The sequence below is a fragment of the Pezoporus wallicus genome, unplaced genomic scaffold (genome assembly GCF_028554395.1).
Source record: "Pezoporus wallicus isolate ANWC-B61680 ecotype Strahan unplaced genomic scaffold, APGP_CSIRO_Pwel_v1 contig_9584, whole genome shotgun sequence".
Lineage (NCBI taxonomy): Eukaryota > Metazoa > Chordata > Aves > Psittaciformes > Psittacidae > Pezoporus > Pezoporus wallicus.
This window is the reverse complement of record NW_026640928.1, coordinates 109,310-124,605: the sequence shown is the minus strand read 5'-3', so window position 1 is coordinate 124,605 and position 15,296 is coordinate 109,310. Positions and strand designations below refer to the sequence as shown.

Sequence of the window (15,296 nt, the reverse complement as noted above, 5' to 3'; positions counted from 1 at the left end):
CTCAGAAATTCACCAGATGAGCAGAGACCAACCATCCGAGAAAACAGCACATTATCTCATTCTTTGCTCTGGGAAATGTGGCAGCAGATAATACCCATATCCATTGGCTGGCAGATCAGGAATGCACCAAGAAATTCCACTGGCCTCTTCCTGGTTGGCGTTTCTCTAACAGCTGCCAGGCCACAGCCCAGGTATTTTCCTTTTAACTTTCTGTTTAATTTTCCCTTTCACATGCACGCCTTTCCTTTTTTACCTTGTCGGTCACTTCTGCTACTGACACACTGCAAAGTAATGGTTTCCAATAACACAGCCTACATCAAGGGTCATACCACAGCACCAAAACCAAAAGCCTGCATAAGCAGACGATGAAGAGTAGTCATGGATTTCAAAGAATCACAAAGAACTACGAAGCTCCCCCACAGCTCGTGATCCATTTTGTCCCTGTCCCTTTGGGAACAGTGTCAATAACTAAGACAGTAAATAGATTTAACAGCAGCCTAAAATCTGGACGCAAGATGCAGCAAAAAGAATTTAGTAGAACAGCCTGTGATGGCTCACACACGTATTCACATGAATGTGCAGCTGTTAGATAGGAAACAGGCACAGTGGGCCTCAGTTATTTTTAGGTCTGTTGTGAAACCCCAATGTCAGTTCATTCCAGCTGCTCCAAAGATACACAATCACCATCACACAGGCCTGAGTTCTGATGGTCTGAGCCTAACCCATGCCCTACACTAGAATCTCGCTGCCCATGCGACCAAGCCCCTGGCAGACAGGGTGATGTGGACAAGGGGAGTGTTCTGCACAACCAGCTCATGTAGGGATGTCCTCTGGCCGTCAACAGAGAAGTCACTGCAGGCCTGCTAGAGGTCTCAGACATGCTGGCCAAGGTCACCTCAGCTGAGTGTTGCTGGGCTGCTGCAGCAGAGCACCCATTACTATGGGACCTTGCAGGAAGGGAGAGTAAACAAGGTGGCAGAGTGAAGCAGAGGCCAGGATTTCAAGTAAACAACCCACGCTAGAGAGTTCTAAAAACAAGGAACTTGACAGTCTCCAGCAGCAAAAGCATCCTTCGTGCCTCTGCAATGATTCCTTGGACCCTGTGATGCAGACATATCCCTTAAAAAACACCCTGCTGATCCAGTTGGACTAACAGGCTTCACTGCTGCAAGAATCAGTGGAAAGGCCTCATCCTGTCTATGTATGCTTCTGCAGATCTGTTCTAAGCAACAGAACAAGAAGCAACACAAACTCTTCAGCACAGAACAGTCCTGCACACCTCTTGCACCCAGCCTGGCAGGACACAGCCCCAGGACCACACCACGTTCCTGTACTTACCACAGCTATTCTAATGTCAGTAATGGTCTGGCATTCACACAAGCTCTCAACAGTTACCGCTGAAGCATCCACATAAGGACACTGTAGAAGAACACCAGGGTAGATACAACACAGGAGGCAAGCAGTGCAGAGGAACAGAGACCTGCCACACAGAGGGTTCAGACCAGGGCAGACTTGCGAGCTGCTGCCTTCCCCCCAGATTTGCAAGACCCAAGTAGAAACAGTACATCTCACTTTCCAAACTAGTAACAGCAATCCTCTTTCTCAAGAAGGAGGAACCTATTACACAAGAGCAAAGCGATCTGGGTCCTCTCCTTACCCCCTTGCTCACTCCTAAGGCTCAATTCCTTCACTTTTGTTCTTATTCAAGTGCTAGCCAAGCCTAGCGCAAGACCACCCTTTCAACTCCCAGCTGAGTTGATGGAAGAAGCCTTTTCATGCTCATGCAGAAATAAAGCTGTAGCAAGTATCAGATCCCTATACTTGTATAAAGACAACTCTTTATGGACTAAGGGGTAAATCTCTCAAGCTTTCTTCCTCTGCTCTTTCAGCTGAAAGCAGTCTCAGCTCTTCTACTTCTGCTCCGAACCATCCCCCCCAGATTCCATCCTTTGTTTCCCGAATCAGTGAGAGAACACACAGGGAAATACTGTTACCTGCAACTAAAGAGAAACAGAAACAACACATAAAGATACCCTGTGCTTGCTCTCATGTGCTATAAATGAGCAATAAAGATACCTCTGGAAATTCACAAATATCCTGCTATATTAAAAAAAAAGCATTTGTCTCTGTACCAAGACATTCCCACTTATAAAAATCAAGTAAACTAGAAGCAGAGATGAGAAAGTCTCTAACTGTGCATTACTGTTATAGCTAATGTGCTTTGCACACAAAAGCAAGGATCAAAAAGCTGTCTAACGAGTCATTAAAATTTAACAAGTCAATGAAATCTTTGTGCTCTTCAGATAAGTACTCAATTCATTAAGCAGCATGCTCAGCTTCTTAAACATCTGAACCCTTTTCCTTGCAATAGGGTCCATCACAAAACTTAGCATGTCAAAAGGGTTATCTCCAGGCTGCACTTTGGTATCACTAATTAAAGAGAAACACATTCTTTCACTAATACCCTGCTATATGATAATCCAAGCAGTAGCCTGCAGGCCTTCCCCATCTGGCCTGTCACCTCTTGTTTTAGTCTCAAAGGAGATAAAGCAGCTCCCAGAACCACTCCTAACACCCTGGGCTTTGTATCTCTAACTACCTTCCAAGTGGCCATGGTACAGCTAACTAACCAAGAATCGTGTTCTTTACCTTGTGCCTGGTCCTCTCCAATCCCATTTTCCATTATCCATCTGATGGCACAGCTGGACAGTCCAACTTTAAAACCACTAGTGTTTCACTGTTGCTGAGCTTACTCTTAAGTAGCACCCAGAGTTTGTATACCCTAAGGCACAAACTGAAACTTAACAGAAAGGGAATGGGGATAACCCTGCAGGCAACCAAACCATTCACATCGCAACAGAACTGTCAAGGTGTCATCCAGGCTCTCCTTCAACACTCACTCCTCAGAGGTATTACGTGTAAAAGACCTGCAAGAGGTGTGTAAGAGATCACCACATGTGTGAGAATGACAGCAAGGTAAACACTGTCCACACAGGAGCTGGAGTAGACAAACATCTGCTCAATCCACCTCTCCATTGAACAGAGTGAGGCAGAGTTCAGCAACTGCAGCACATCCAGCCAAGGGAGGAAAGCAGACAAGGGGCCCTCACCATTTGTGCTTGTAGAGTAAAGGCAGTTCCCTAACAGGCAGGGGCCTTTAGCCAACCAGAGCAGCATGTTCATGCCTCATACAGCCATTAAACCTTCGACAGCTCAGGGTCATTTAGGCTTTCAAGCCCAATAAACAACTCCCCACAGGTGAAAGATCCAAATTCCTCTATGAATAATGTGGCTCCTGTTGTTCTAAAAGCAAGGGGATTTTTTCTACATTCTCCAGAAGGCCAAACCTCCTTGGTGACCGCATGAGGAAAGCAATGATGCCTCTCGGAACCACAAACACCAGTCAGGGCAGGGAGCAGGCGCTTTTCACAGGCAGTTCAGAGAGTGCCAAAGGCAGTCAGCAGAACGCTGCCTTCCAGAAGCATTATGATTACCATTAAGATACCTGGTTTTATTACCCTGTAATTTGCATCTGTAGGGTTCCCATTGTTAGAAAAGCTACTGCTTTTAACCAGAGGTGTCAGTAAGTTGAACATCATCTCCCTCTTCCCCTCCTAAATCCTTCTTCCATTTGTCTCTTTATTATTTAAATTTGTAGCTGAAATGTCACCTTTGATATGGCTTCCTTTTAGACTCCTGTGTTAGCTCACTTCTACACTTAATGCCTTTGTTTCCCCCTTCAAAAAGGCCAGTACACACAGCTGGGTCTCTGAAGTGCCGAGGCTGTTCTCATCATTTTTAGAAGGGAGAAAGGGAGGAAAAAGCAGTTAGCTGATTTATCTAAGATCACCAAGCCAAGAGACCGAGGGCTACCGAAAAGCTTTGTGCTTGTGTCATAAAGTAAATAAGCTGTGGCAGACGCACACTACAACATTTCCGATGGCAAACAGCGCTGTACTTACAAAGAGATGTCTATATTAATTATATCATGAATGGCACAAGTCAGCTTGTTTCATGTTCAAAACAAACAATCAAAACTGACCTTCCAACACCCATTTGAGCAAACAAACAAAACGACTAGCTTGAAAAGACCACGTTTAGAGTTTCTATTCTAGTAGTAAAACTATTAGAGGCAATTTCTGGAAAACCTCAGCTTTTCCTAACCCCATTTTCCAAGTCTTCCTGCTTCAGAAACTGTGACAATAGCGTAATTCTAGCTTGCACTAAAAACAATCACATTCAGGTTTTTCCATCACTATCTGAAACACAAAGAACCAACTCTATTTTCTTTGGAGGCAACTGAAACAAGGACTTTTCCTAATCATCTTCATGATTGTTTTATAGACATGTTAAAGGTTTCCTTCCCAGAGCAAAAGGAAAATTCTATGAAAGCTGTAAGGTATTTCTATAGCCATCAAAGAGATGAGAAAGTTTGCCTTTTTCCTCAGAAGTAGCTTAGAAGTTTTGTCTTTAAAGAAACTGCTTGTGCCAGTGACGTTCAAATATCAAAGGGCAGCTGAGGAAAACTGTAAATGCAATTATTTTTTGCATACAAAGGAAAGGAAGTAGCAAGCATATAGCCTGCAAGTCTAGTAATTACAAATGAAATACCAGGTTAAACCCAATCTGCTCCAAGTTTCTGAACTGATAAGGTTTGTTGTTGTTGTTTTGTTTTAAAAAGGCAAACCTTAAACAGCAAAAGGAAGCAAAGCAGCAATGTAAGAGCCAAACAAGGAGCCTCAGCTCTCCTGCCCCTATTTTACTGCACAATGATCCATAACTTCCCTATCTGGGTCCATCTAGCTCACTCTCTCCCCTTATCAGGCACGCCCTCATGAAATCCTTCCTATCTAACTCCCCCATGCTTTGATCTGTGATGGGAAAGAAATGCTGGGCTTCTCTGACACCAGCCACACCTTCAGTCATTTACCCCGACTTTCCATACCGTGTTCCCTCTCATCCCTAGTTCTCCTGCCCTGAACAACACTACATTAAGCCAATGGCACACTCTCCTCCCCCCAGCTCATTATTACCCATTCACCTTCATCCTTTTTATCATAGCTCCTCTAAATAAAACTCCACACTCACTTCTCCACAATGTCTCTATCATCATCAGAGACTTCCCCTTCCTTGCTGCCATTCTGTCCAACCCTGCTGCTGAACTGCTTCCTCACTCATGGGTTCAGCAGGTTACTAACTCAGGCACAAACCCACCCGGTCAGCTGGAAGGTCATTTGTTTGCCTTGAACTTCACAGTATCTTCTTCTTTCTTTCTGTTTTCATCCCTCTGACTTCTATTGACACTATCCAGTCATCAGGTAGCTTTATCTCGACCTAATTTATTCAATGAATTTCTCAAATATCCACTTAATTTTACTCCAAATCTCAGTGAACTTCGGGCCTAACTCCTTGCCCTCTCAACTCTGCTTTCTATGCAACAGGACTTTGAGTACAGGTATTAAGGGAAAAATTCAACTGACACGTAACAACTTACAGAGTTCACTCTACTTCAAGCCTGCCCATTTTAATTGCAGATTTAAAATGCTTCTGCCACCTCAGAAATGCCCAGCCATTGGCTCGATATGGCTACAAAGCTCCCTTTATTCCTCCTCACCCCTTTCCAGCTTGCTGCACCACCAGATACCCCTTTGTTTGATTAACACTAATCATAGCTTAAGGACACACAGACAGATAAGCAGCTGCTCAAGTGACTGTACATCAACTCTGCCTTCCAACAGAATGGAATTTCCTACCCCCCTCACATGGGAAAGTAACAAACAAGAATGATTCAGTGACCTACTAAAGGAGCATGTGGAAAAACATGAGTAAAGCTAAGACCTGAATTTCGGGTTTCTTGGCTTTAACTCCTCTTGCCACCCAGCACAAAGAAATTTTCACAGGTAAAGGGGAGAGAACTGGAAATCAATGTGTTCATTTCTGTTGCCATCAAACTCTACCCCATTCAAAGCACATTATAATCTTCAGTAAAAGTAATTCCATGTCTCACAGTTCAGTGTTTTCCAGACCATGAAGAAGTTCCTGAGAACTGGCACTCTGAGGACAAACAAGTTCCCTCTTCCCTACCTCAGAAACCCACCAAAAATTGTGATTATGAAATCCGTGTTGTATTTAAGCCATAAAGTAACATCTGTTTTCTGTGTGAAAACATAAAACAACGAAACATGCAGATGAAATGGTAAACAAAAATGATATTAACAACGTGTTCTTTTTCTAAATGCAAAATGTAACCACTGTCACCACACCTCTGAAGTGACACCCTTCACAGCCAGGGCCACAGAGAGCACTAAAAGCTTGTGACCTGCAGAGACATCAAAATAGCCAGGAGCAGAGAAAAAACAGTCATCCCTGTATCTAAACCTGTCTAAAAAGAATGTGCCTTCTCTTCCTGTAATTCACATGTAGCCCTGCGGACACCAAAACCTTAATTTCAACCAAGGCCTTCTCACACGGCCACTACTAAAGGTTTACAGGCAAAAGAAATGCATCTTTGAAAGAAGAACAGCTCAGCACTCTTTCTGCACGTCTTCAAGGTTGCCGAGGTGGAATTTAAAAGTGCATCTTACACAGAGCTTAAAAGCTTGTGACTATATCAAGCATTTGACTTAAGTAAGGTAAGAGGCTCAGTAACAATGTCCTGATTGATACTGCACTTTGAATGCAGCATCCTTGCTTCGAAATGACCCTTTACCATGAATACTTACAACACAGCAACTCTGCTCCAGTGAGGACTAATTCATAGGATGAGTATAGGTGGTTTTATCAGAGTTGTTTTTAAAGCAGCATGTGAAATATGTAACTAAATTCTGGAAGTTTTTCATCTCAAACCTGCTGTCACCATTTCTAAGAACTTCCCAAAAAACATGCTGCATAAACAAAGAATATGGGGCATAGGTGTTCTGGAACAAGCTGATCCCTCATGTCAATCCACTGATGAAGGGGAGTATTTTTGGCTTACATGAAGTGAAGGGGTCATATTGCTAATGAGGAGAGATGAGATCTGGAAGTGACCTGGCAAGCTTCTCAAAAGGTAGCCTTTGTCACCGTTCCCAAACCCCACTCTCCAGTTCCATGCAACTTTCACAAGCAGGGTTGAGAAGGTTTTAGACAAGTATCCAATGCCAGTGTTAACACTCTTACCTAAAGAACACCACCTGGCATATTCGTTAAGCTCTTAATAGAACATGAAAGAACTCTGAGGGTACTTATTAATACAGTAGCCCACAAAGTCATCTTCATCTACTCTACCGCTAAGAAGGACATCAACTGACTCAGGAATATATAACAGCAGTTTAAAAAGAACACACCCACAATGAGAGTGACTGGTACCTGTGATAATCCCCAATATAAAGTTTCTGCTTTGTTTACATGAGGTATATATCACACACAACTGACTAGCCCATTCACTCATGAGCAGAGATTGTCCGTGTCCCCCCCCAGCAATGCAAAGAGGGGAAACCTCATAAAGAAAACCAATGGACTTACATGGTTCCCAGAGTCTCAACATAAGAGGTTCAGGGCATGAATAAGATACACTGACTGACCACTAACTGAAGTCTGCCCACTTATCCATTCTGTATGTAAAGAAAATAACTAAAGAATCAACTTAAATCTGCTTCTTCGAGGAGTAACACATTTTATTTTCCTACTCCCTGCAGCGATTACATTAATCATTCCAGCACGGTTTATCTCTTTCACCTCAGCATCCAAACCCTGCAGATAAACTAGCATAGTGCCACTGATTCCTACAGCACATTTCAGGGCTCCACACACAGAGTTCAGAATAGGCAGACCTGCATTTCCAAACATGATTCTGAACCTTAAACAAACTCTACATCACTGCTCCCAAGGCAGAGCTTTCTAAGGGGAAGTGTAACACCTCCTGTTAGGGAAATAAATGGTTTACAGTGGCCTTTGGTAAAGCATAATTTTTCACTTCATGTAAAGCTTCAGCCTGCGTCCCACAAGGAGCTGAACATGATTCTTCTGCTGAAGATAACAGCTCTCCAAAGTGAAGAGGAAAAATTCCTCTGTCCCAGTCTCAGAAAACAAAAAGTCACGATACGCTGTGGTTAGAACACTGCAGAACACAGTTCATTTTTCACATCTTTCTGCCTCTAAAGTGGTCTGCCTGCCAGAGGTCACCATAAACACATCAAGATCTACAAAGTCACGCTGTCTTAAAGGGCTGAGATGAAGGGGCTAAAAGAGGAAAACCAGAGTTTTTACCTTTGTCAGTGTGGTAGAGTTCCCACAGTCAACCTCATGAGAAAAATGGGTGACATTTAGATAAAGCACAGCCCGCGTGATACCCGTTGTAAATCCTGGTGTTTATAAGTAACTTATTGCTTTAGAAGATTGGTTTAATCTCCTGACTGTAGAGGGGAGTATATTATGGTCATATTTTCCCCTGTGAAACAGCTCATCTGAAATGAGGATTTTGAACCTGCGCAACTGGAAACGTGACTGAAACAGCTCTGATGAAAGTCAGAATCAGGTTAGCTTATACTGCTCTAAGGTATGAGGGAATCATTTCCCCTCCACTCAGAAATACCTTTTTTATCATAAAAAAAAAAATTGACAGTTAACAACATATAGCCATATTAAAAGGAAGACACTTTAAAGCACAATCGAAGGAGCCCAGGCTACACCATATATCCCAAAGTGAATGTGATTCAGCATAAATTTGGTCACATAAACCATCCCAGGTAATGACTTAGGTGAGCTAGAGAAACTTTGCTTTCTAGCTCATTGGTAACACCAATGGAAACCACACAACTCAGTGCTGCCTCTTAAAACTTTAAAGACTGAAATACTAGCAATAGGCGTCAAGTGTAAATAAATATTACACACAGAGCTCTGTTACAGCAACTTCCTTGGGTTTGTATTTAACACAACTGCATCATCCCTGCTCACGCCCTCATTGCTGGGTCTGCAACAGCCACAAAGCTGAAACCACGTTTCTTCACCTTTTCGTGTTACAGTTTTTGGTGTTGGCCCTTCACTCCTTTCTAGAGTGAACTTCTATCCAGCAAAGGCAACATGAAAAATGTAAACACAGAGTCTGTGTGTTTTGTCAGTGCTAGGTCAGATAGACAACCACGGGGAAGATACAGCTGAGGCAACAGTGATGAAAACTTCCCATAAGCCAACAAAGATCAAATCAGCACAAAAGGGAGGTGCCATTTACATGCGTTCCCTGAGCAGAATACGACAGCAAGACCGCTTCCAAGGCAGAAAAGTTCAACCTAAATCAATCACTTGCTAAACAGGTGACTCCTCATTTCATACCCATGATCCTCACCCTAAATTAGATGTTCCAAAATTATTTTAATCAATTTTAGACCCAAATTTACAACTGGTTCGTTAAGCAGATTTTAAAAACTGATCACAAAGCCACTGAGTAAGGAGGCTGAACCTGAGCAGTATGTTTCATGGTTGCAACGAAGCAAACCTTAAGGTATCCAAGCACAGAAGCATTAAGAGCATGATTTTCTTTTGTACCCTTTTTTGCACCTTACCCCCAACAAGCAGGATAAAATTATTTCTGCTACAATAGATGTGGTGCTCAATTTATGCATCCACAGCAGAGTTCACTATTGCCAGATGAGCATCATAGAATTATTCCTTTGCATTAGAGGTGATCCTTGGTTTTAACTCCCAAGTGGGATACTGTGGAAGCACAATATAAAATGAAGCCGATGGAGGCCAGTGAGCAGACACGCATGAGGAGTCTTGTTCTCTCCCTCATGGTGCTTGTGGTTCCTTTGCATGTTCCGCTCAGCTTGTACAACAAAGGCTGGTTAATTTTTAGTTAAGTTTTACATTTTTATTTCTTCTATAAAGGCTGATGGCCATTCTTGCACACACCTTATCTCACTTTCACCCTCTTGACAGTAACTAACCATTTGTTTGGCAAAAATTACCAAAATGAGAAGATTACTTACATTATATTTTCTTGCTACCTGTACAGAACGGGTAGTTCTATTGTTTCCTCTTCACTGAGCAATACTTAAAGAGAGGAATTTGAGGTGGGCAAAGTTAATTTTAAGAAGCCAAGATGGTTTCTATAAATGACAGTATCTCTGCTGACACGCTCAGAGGCGTTTTCCATCATCTCTTTTCATCAGCTTCCAAAACACACTGGGTAGAGAACATCAGACTGGATCCAGTTTCTGCTATCTCGCACGGAACAAAAGACTCAAGCAGGCACACATCTTCCCAAAACACCCCTATTCCACAGCTCTGCCTCCATTTTGGATGGCAAACAAAGGGGACAGATACTAATATAAGGCCTTATGGAACAGATGAAAAGCAAAACTCTAGTGTGAGCAAAAGGTGCAGATAAACCCAGGAAGTGCTACTACCACCGGAACAAAGGGAACAATGACAGACCCCTCGTTCTTCTATTTGGGATAAAAATAATATCTGGGGAGGAGAAAAAGGAACAGGAGAATTGGCCGATTTCACCCGGAGCAGGGCACCAGCGTTTACTTTGCCCTTTAAGGATCTCTCTCCTGAGAGCTCTCCACACTGACTCCAAGCCCGGCCATGAGATGCTGAGCGCCTTCTGGTGCCTCGGGGAGCCCGCAGGGGCAGCGCGCAGACCCTCGCCTGGATGAGGTCCCAATTCCCCTCACACCCCCCCCTCCACCCAAGCGCCTCTCCTCGCCCCCAGGCCTGGGTGAGGCGGCGATGACAACCCCTCCACTCACCCCACACCACCCCCGGCCACGCTTGGCCGCCGTGGGCTCAGGCCTAGGGCAAGAGCCGGCAGGATCCCCAAGTCCGCTGAAAACAAAGGCCACACGAAGTCCCACGCGTGGGGGGGGTACCACGGCCGAAAGGCTTCGCTCCGCCGCCCTCGCAGCCCCGGGGGTGCCCCAGCCGATCGCTGCAGGCCTTAAACCCCACCTCACCTCACCTCGCCCTCAGGTCTCCCCCGCAACGCCCAACCGGGGCTTCCCCCCGCGGCCGTGACTCACTGCGGGAGCCGCTCGGCCCCTCCACACCCCCCCGGCCCCCGCCCCGCGGCCCAGGCCGGCGGCCGGTACCTGTAGGCCAGGGACATGCACTCGAAGAGCTTCGTGAGGGACGCGTCGATGCTGAGGCGGCCCCCGGCGCCGCCGCCGCCGCGGGCCGCCCCGAACTGGTAAGTCTGGCAGGTCTGCTCGTTGACCGTGTCGAAGTCGTAGCCCTTCTTGGGCGGGTGCTCGCTGTGAGGCGACGAGACCATGAAGTGACCCGAGTGGATGATCTGGGGGCCCGGGGGCTGCCCCCGCCGCGGCCCGCACCGCCGCCCTCCGCCCGGCGAGGCGCCCCCGTCGTCCGTGTCCGACGAGTCCTCGTCGGGCTCCGTGCGGGGGGACAGCGGCCCCGCCGCCCCGATGAGCCGCGCCGGCCGCATGAACACGTCGGCGGCCATGGCCCCGCTGCCGCCGGCCGAGCCCGCCGCCCGCTCTGCGCCGCCTCCGCCCCGGGGCCGGCCCCCGCCGCGCCGCGCCGCCGCGCTTAAAGGAGCCGGAGCGGCAGCGCTCCTCCCCCGCGGCCTGCGCCCGCCTCAGCCCCGGTTCCGCAGCGGAGGGCCCGTCCCGCCATTGCCACCCCGAGGCCGCTTCCCCTCGACGCCCCTGAGGCAGCGTCCCCTCAGGGACAGCCCCGGGCCAGCGCCGCCCACCCCGAAGGCCACCAGGAAGCACCCGTGAGGGCGGGCTCCCTCAGCGGACGCCGCAGCCCGCCATGACCCCACCCCGCAGGTCGCTTTCCCTCACGGCAGCCGCGGAGCCCACTCTCCCTTCGGGCACAGGAGGAAAGGGCAGGACCATCCCGCCTCCTTCCACACACAAACGCGACAGATGGCCGTAAGTGACACCACGCTGCACCCTTCCCCTTGCACCACTGCCCATCATCAGTCAGTCACCTCAAGTCACCTTGAGCCATCATGCTGCTGCTGGCCCGGCCCTATTGCTTCAAGGGCTATCCTCACTCCTCTCCCAGGGATGCTGGTTTAAAGGCTCCAGCGTGGCATTCCCATCCAGCAGGACGATGTCAAGGGGCTCAGAAAACATTCCTAAACTGAAGGGACTCATGACCATGAGAAGACGCAGAGGACAGCCCGGAGCTGCCTGAAGCATGATGAGAGTGACTGCGCTAGGAACATTTAATGGCTTTAAACTAATGCAGTAAATTGCTCCAGAAGCAGCCTGCAGCTACAGAGAAAGGGTCAGGACAGAGCTTGTACTGCCAGCCTGCCGCTCACACCTACCCCAGGTACCTGCTCGTACGTGCGTAAAGGCTGCACGGTTGATCCAGGGACAGCAAAGATCAGATTTCACCCTGCTTAAAAGCATAAAGGAAGCAATGGATCCTGTAAGTCACCATGAAAGCACAGCGACAGCACATGTATTAGCCTGGGGAGAGAACAGCAGTTTACAGCACAAGAGCCCATATACATATGTATGGCTGTACCAAGTCAAGAGGAAAGATCTCTAGCTTGCCCTGTAAAGCAAACCTCCATCACCAGCAGAGCATCTGTGTTCTAGGTGGGATACCCCATTTGTACTAAATTGCTTATATTCTCTCAGTTCTAGGAAGTCATACTTAAAAGCAAAAACCATAGTCATGCTCAGGAAGGGAAGAAACCCAAACTAAACAAACATTACATTGCCACGTGCTTCTGCTTTGTAAAACTAGAAGTAAGATCAAGGAAAACTCAGGAGACACACAGCAAGTCTTGGGCACAGGGGGAAGAGGCATTTCTGCACTATCACAGTTATGCCCTTGCAGTGATCTAGTATTTTCCATTAGAGAGCATGAAACCAAGATGGGTCACTGGGTTTAGGGCAGGAATGGTAGGTCAAATACTTCCGCACACATGAAAGGAGAAGTAAGGCATGGTCATACCATGTGAGGGCTGTTAGAAATCCTTGCAACTCAAGACTAACATTTAGCTTAGTCAGCATCACACAGGGCTAAATTCTTCAGAAAAGGCCACAGAGATATTTAGCTTCAAAGCTGATTATTGCTCCCTTATATTAATGTTGGCTTAAAATAAAGACAGAAAAAATCCCAATGCTGCCTCCCAGCAAGGCATCCTGATGGGAGTACTTTAAGTCCTAAACATGAAAACATTTCAAAACAACATTCATAGCTTTACAATATCTATTTTAAATCACCCGTGTAGTTTGTTTAGAACTAAACCTCAACTAAACAAAGAAGAAAACCCCAATCACGCATCAGGCAGGATATAGAACTTCCATGACATCAGACTATCCATCTACCTCACAAAATTGTATGCAAGCCACACTTGCTTCTTCCTGTATGAAAAGGGGGGTGACTTGTTCAAATAAAGTCAGTAGGTAGCAATGCATTTTTCTAAGCAGTTAGCAGTACACCAACCCATCATTTAGAACAGGGGTAGCAGTGTTAAGCTCGAAGATTTGATGCAGTTCAGGGTTTTCTCCTCTAGCTTCCTCGGTGTAAATACTTGCAGGTGCACGGAAAGCAGCATTCCTCAAAATAAATCCAGTTCTTTTCGAGACAGACCTCCTGGATTGCCTTTTTAGGAGCAGCGTTAAGGTGATCAGCAACAGGTCAAGGCTCCCAGCTATTCTCTCCTCCTCCACAGTAATTCCAAGAGGGAGAGGGAAACACCAAGGAACCACAGGAGCATCATTTAAGTATGTTGCCTTTCTTAACTGTTTCTTTTCAGCAATCTGCAGTGCAAGGTGAAACACAGGCCATCATCTTCTGATGTTCCTTCAACAGCACAGGCTTTTAGCACAGGAGGAGACAGCTATTTACTGGCTTAGAATTCAGCTGTAACACACTGAACAGAGTCAAGCTGTTTAAAAGTACACACAGAGTGTACTCCACAACACTTAGTGGTAAGAGATTACCCTCCTAGATCTACAGACAGGAAGATAAGCATTCCCATTCTGATGAGGCACAAGAGCTGAAGGGATCTTACTCACAGCCTGGCTGTGGGGCTGATTGCAGGCACTGGAGTGCAGCCATCCCTCACCACCCCGCTGGCTCCTCTGCCCTTCCTGCTCCTGGGCAAACCACAGGGCCAGCCTCCAGAGCCATGCCCTGCTCAGAGGCTATGCTCTTGCTTGCTCCTTCACCCTTTACCAGCACAAGCCTTACCTGGTCAGAGGCCTTTACTTCTGGGACCCATCTTCAATTACATCCTTGTTTCTACCTGTTCTTTTCTCTCTCTCCAGTTCCCCCTATGTACAATTCCTTTATATAAGCTTGCTGATTTAATCTAATAATCCAGAGAAGAAAAAAAAACAAACCCTAAAATGAGCAGTTTTCTCCCCAGGTTAACAAATTCAAGTGGTTGAGGAGAGGATGCTATGAGCACCCAGTAGAATGCAAGGGAGGCAACAAAACCAAGCTGGGAGCAGGCAAGCTCGCTGTGGCTCACCCTTCTGGTAGGGGTGAGCCAGCAGCCCAGTTCAGCTGTCTGTGAAACCACAGGCTACTTTGGGACAGAGCACATCAAACACTAAAAATAAACTGGATATTTATATCCCTCTTGAACGTAAAGAATCTTTCCAAAACTCTCCAGGAGTTTTACCCTTGCCAGCATCAGACTTTGAGCATGTTTCCAAACTGAAGCATGTTTCCACACTGTGCTCTCCTCACTCCAATTTCAGTTACCACAGCACGTTAGCACCTTAAATGACCAAGTTATCCTGCAGGTTGCTGTAATTACATTGGCCATATTTATTTGCTACAGCAAACTATCCCCACCCCTCTCAGGTCTTTGGTCTACTCAAAGGTGAAACATTTCACACGTTACCAAATGAGACCCCACCACAGAATGCACGTTTAAAAATACAACTTCGAAAACCAGACATTTATTGTGAATTTTAAAAGAAAACCCAAACTGAGCTTCAGTTTTGTGATAAAAGTTCTTCACACAGTTGTTCATGTTGTGATTTTTTTATTTTATTTCTGAAATGAAACCATTGTACATTGTACAAACCATAACTACCGATGGAATAAATAAGTGAAAAATTATACTGCTGTACAACACACACACACACAAATCATAAGATGGAAAACGATTAGGTATTGAAGAAAACAAAAATCTTTACACCTTCTAACAGGCCCTTAGATAGAAAGAACATTCCAAAACATGACAATGTTTGATGTATGAAGAGAGCCACCCAAAACCAGTATTTTAGACTGCCTTGTTGATTTTTTTTTTGTTGTTTTGTTAAGTGCCAGCACTTTTTGGAATGTTTAACAACTACTTTCCCAAGCAT

General features: G+C 45.9%; 1 protein-coding gene and 1 long non-coding RNA gene across 4 annotated transcripts in view; one reads left to right on the top strand and one right to left on the bottom strand.

The window, feature by feature from the left end:
- The window catches only part of MLXIP (MLX interacting protein), a 45,655-nt gene extending 34,162 nt beyond the window's left edge, over positions 1 to 11,493 (bottom strand). For all 3 annotated transcript variants that reach the window (XR_008973755.1, XM_057421302.1, XM_057421303.1), the window contains exon 1: positions 11,073 to 11,493. Coding sequence is in view for 2 of the 3 variants with exons in the window: in XM_057421302.1 (XP_057277285.1) it covers positions 11,073 to 11,443 (371 nt within the window). In the remaining variant the exon portion in view is untranslated. The remainder of the gene's footprint in view (positions 1 to 11,072) is intronic.
- LOC130605651 (uncharacterized) lies at positions 11,047 to 14,892 on the top strand. Its single transcript, XR_008973756.1, has 3 exons — positions 11,047 to 11,170; positions 12,215 to 12,560; positions 13,730 to 14,892. It is a non-coding gene; the product is annotated as an uncharacterized LOC130605651 (long non-coding RNA).
- The last annotated feature ends 404 nt before the right edge of the window (positions 14,893 to 15,296 follow it).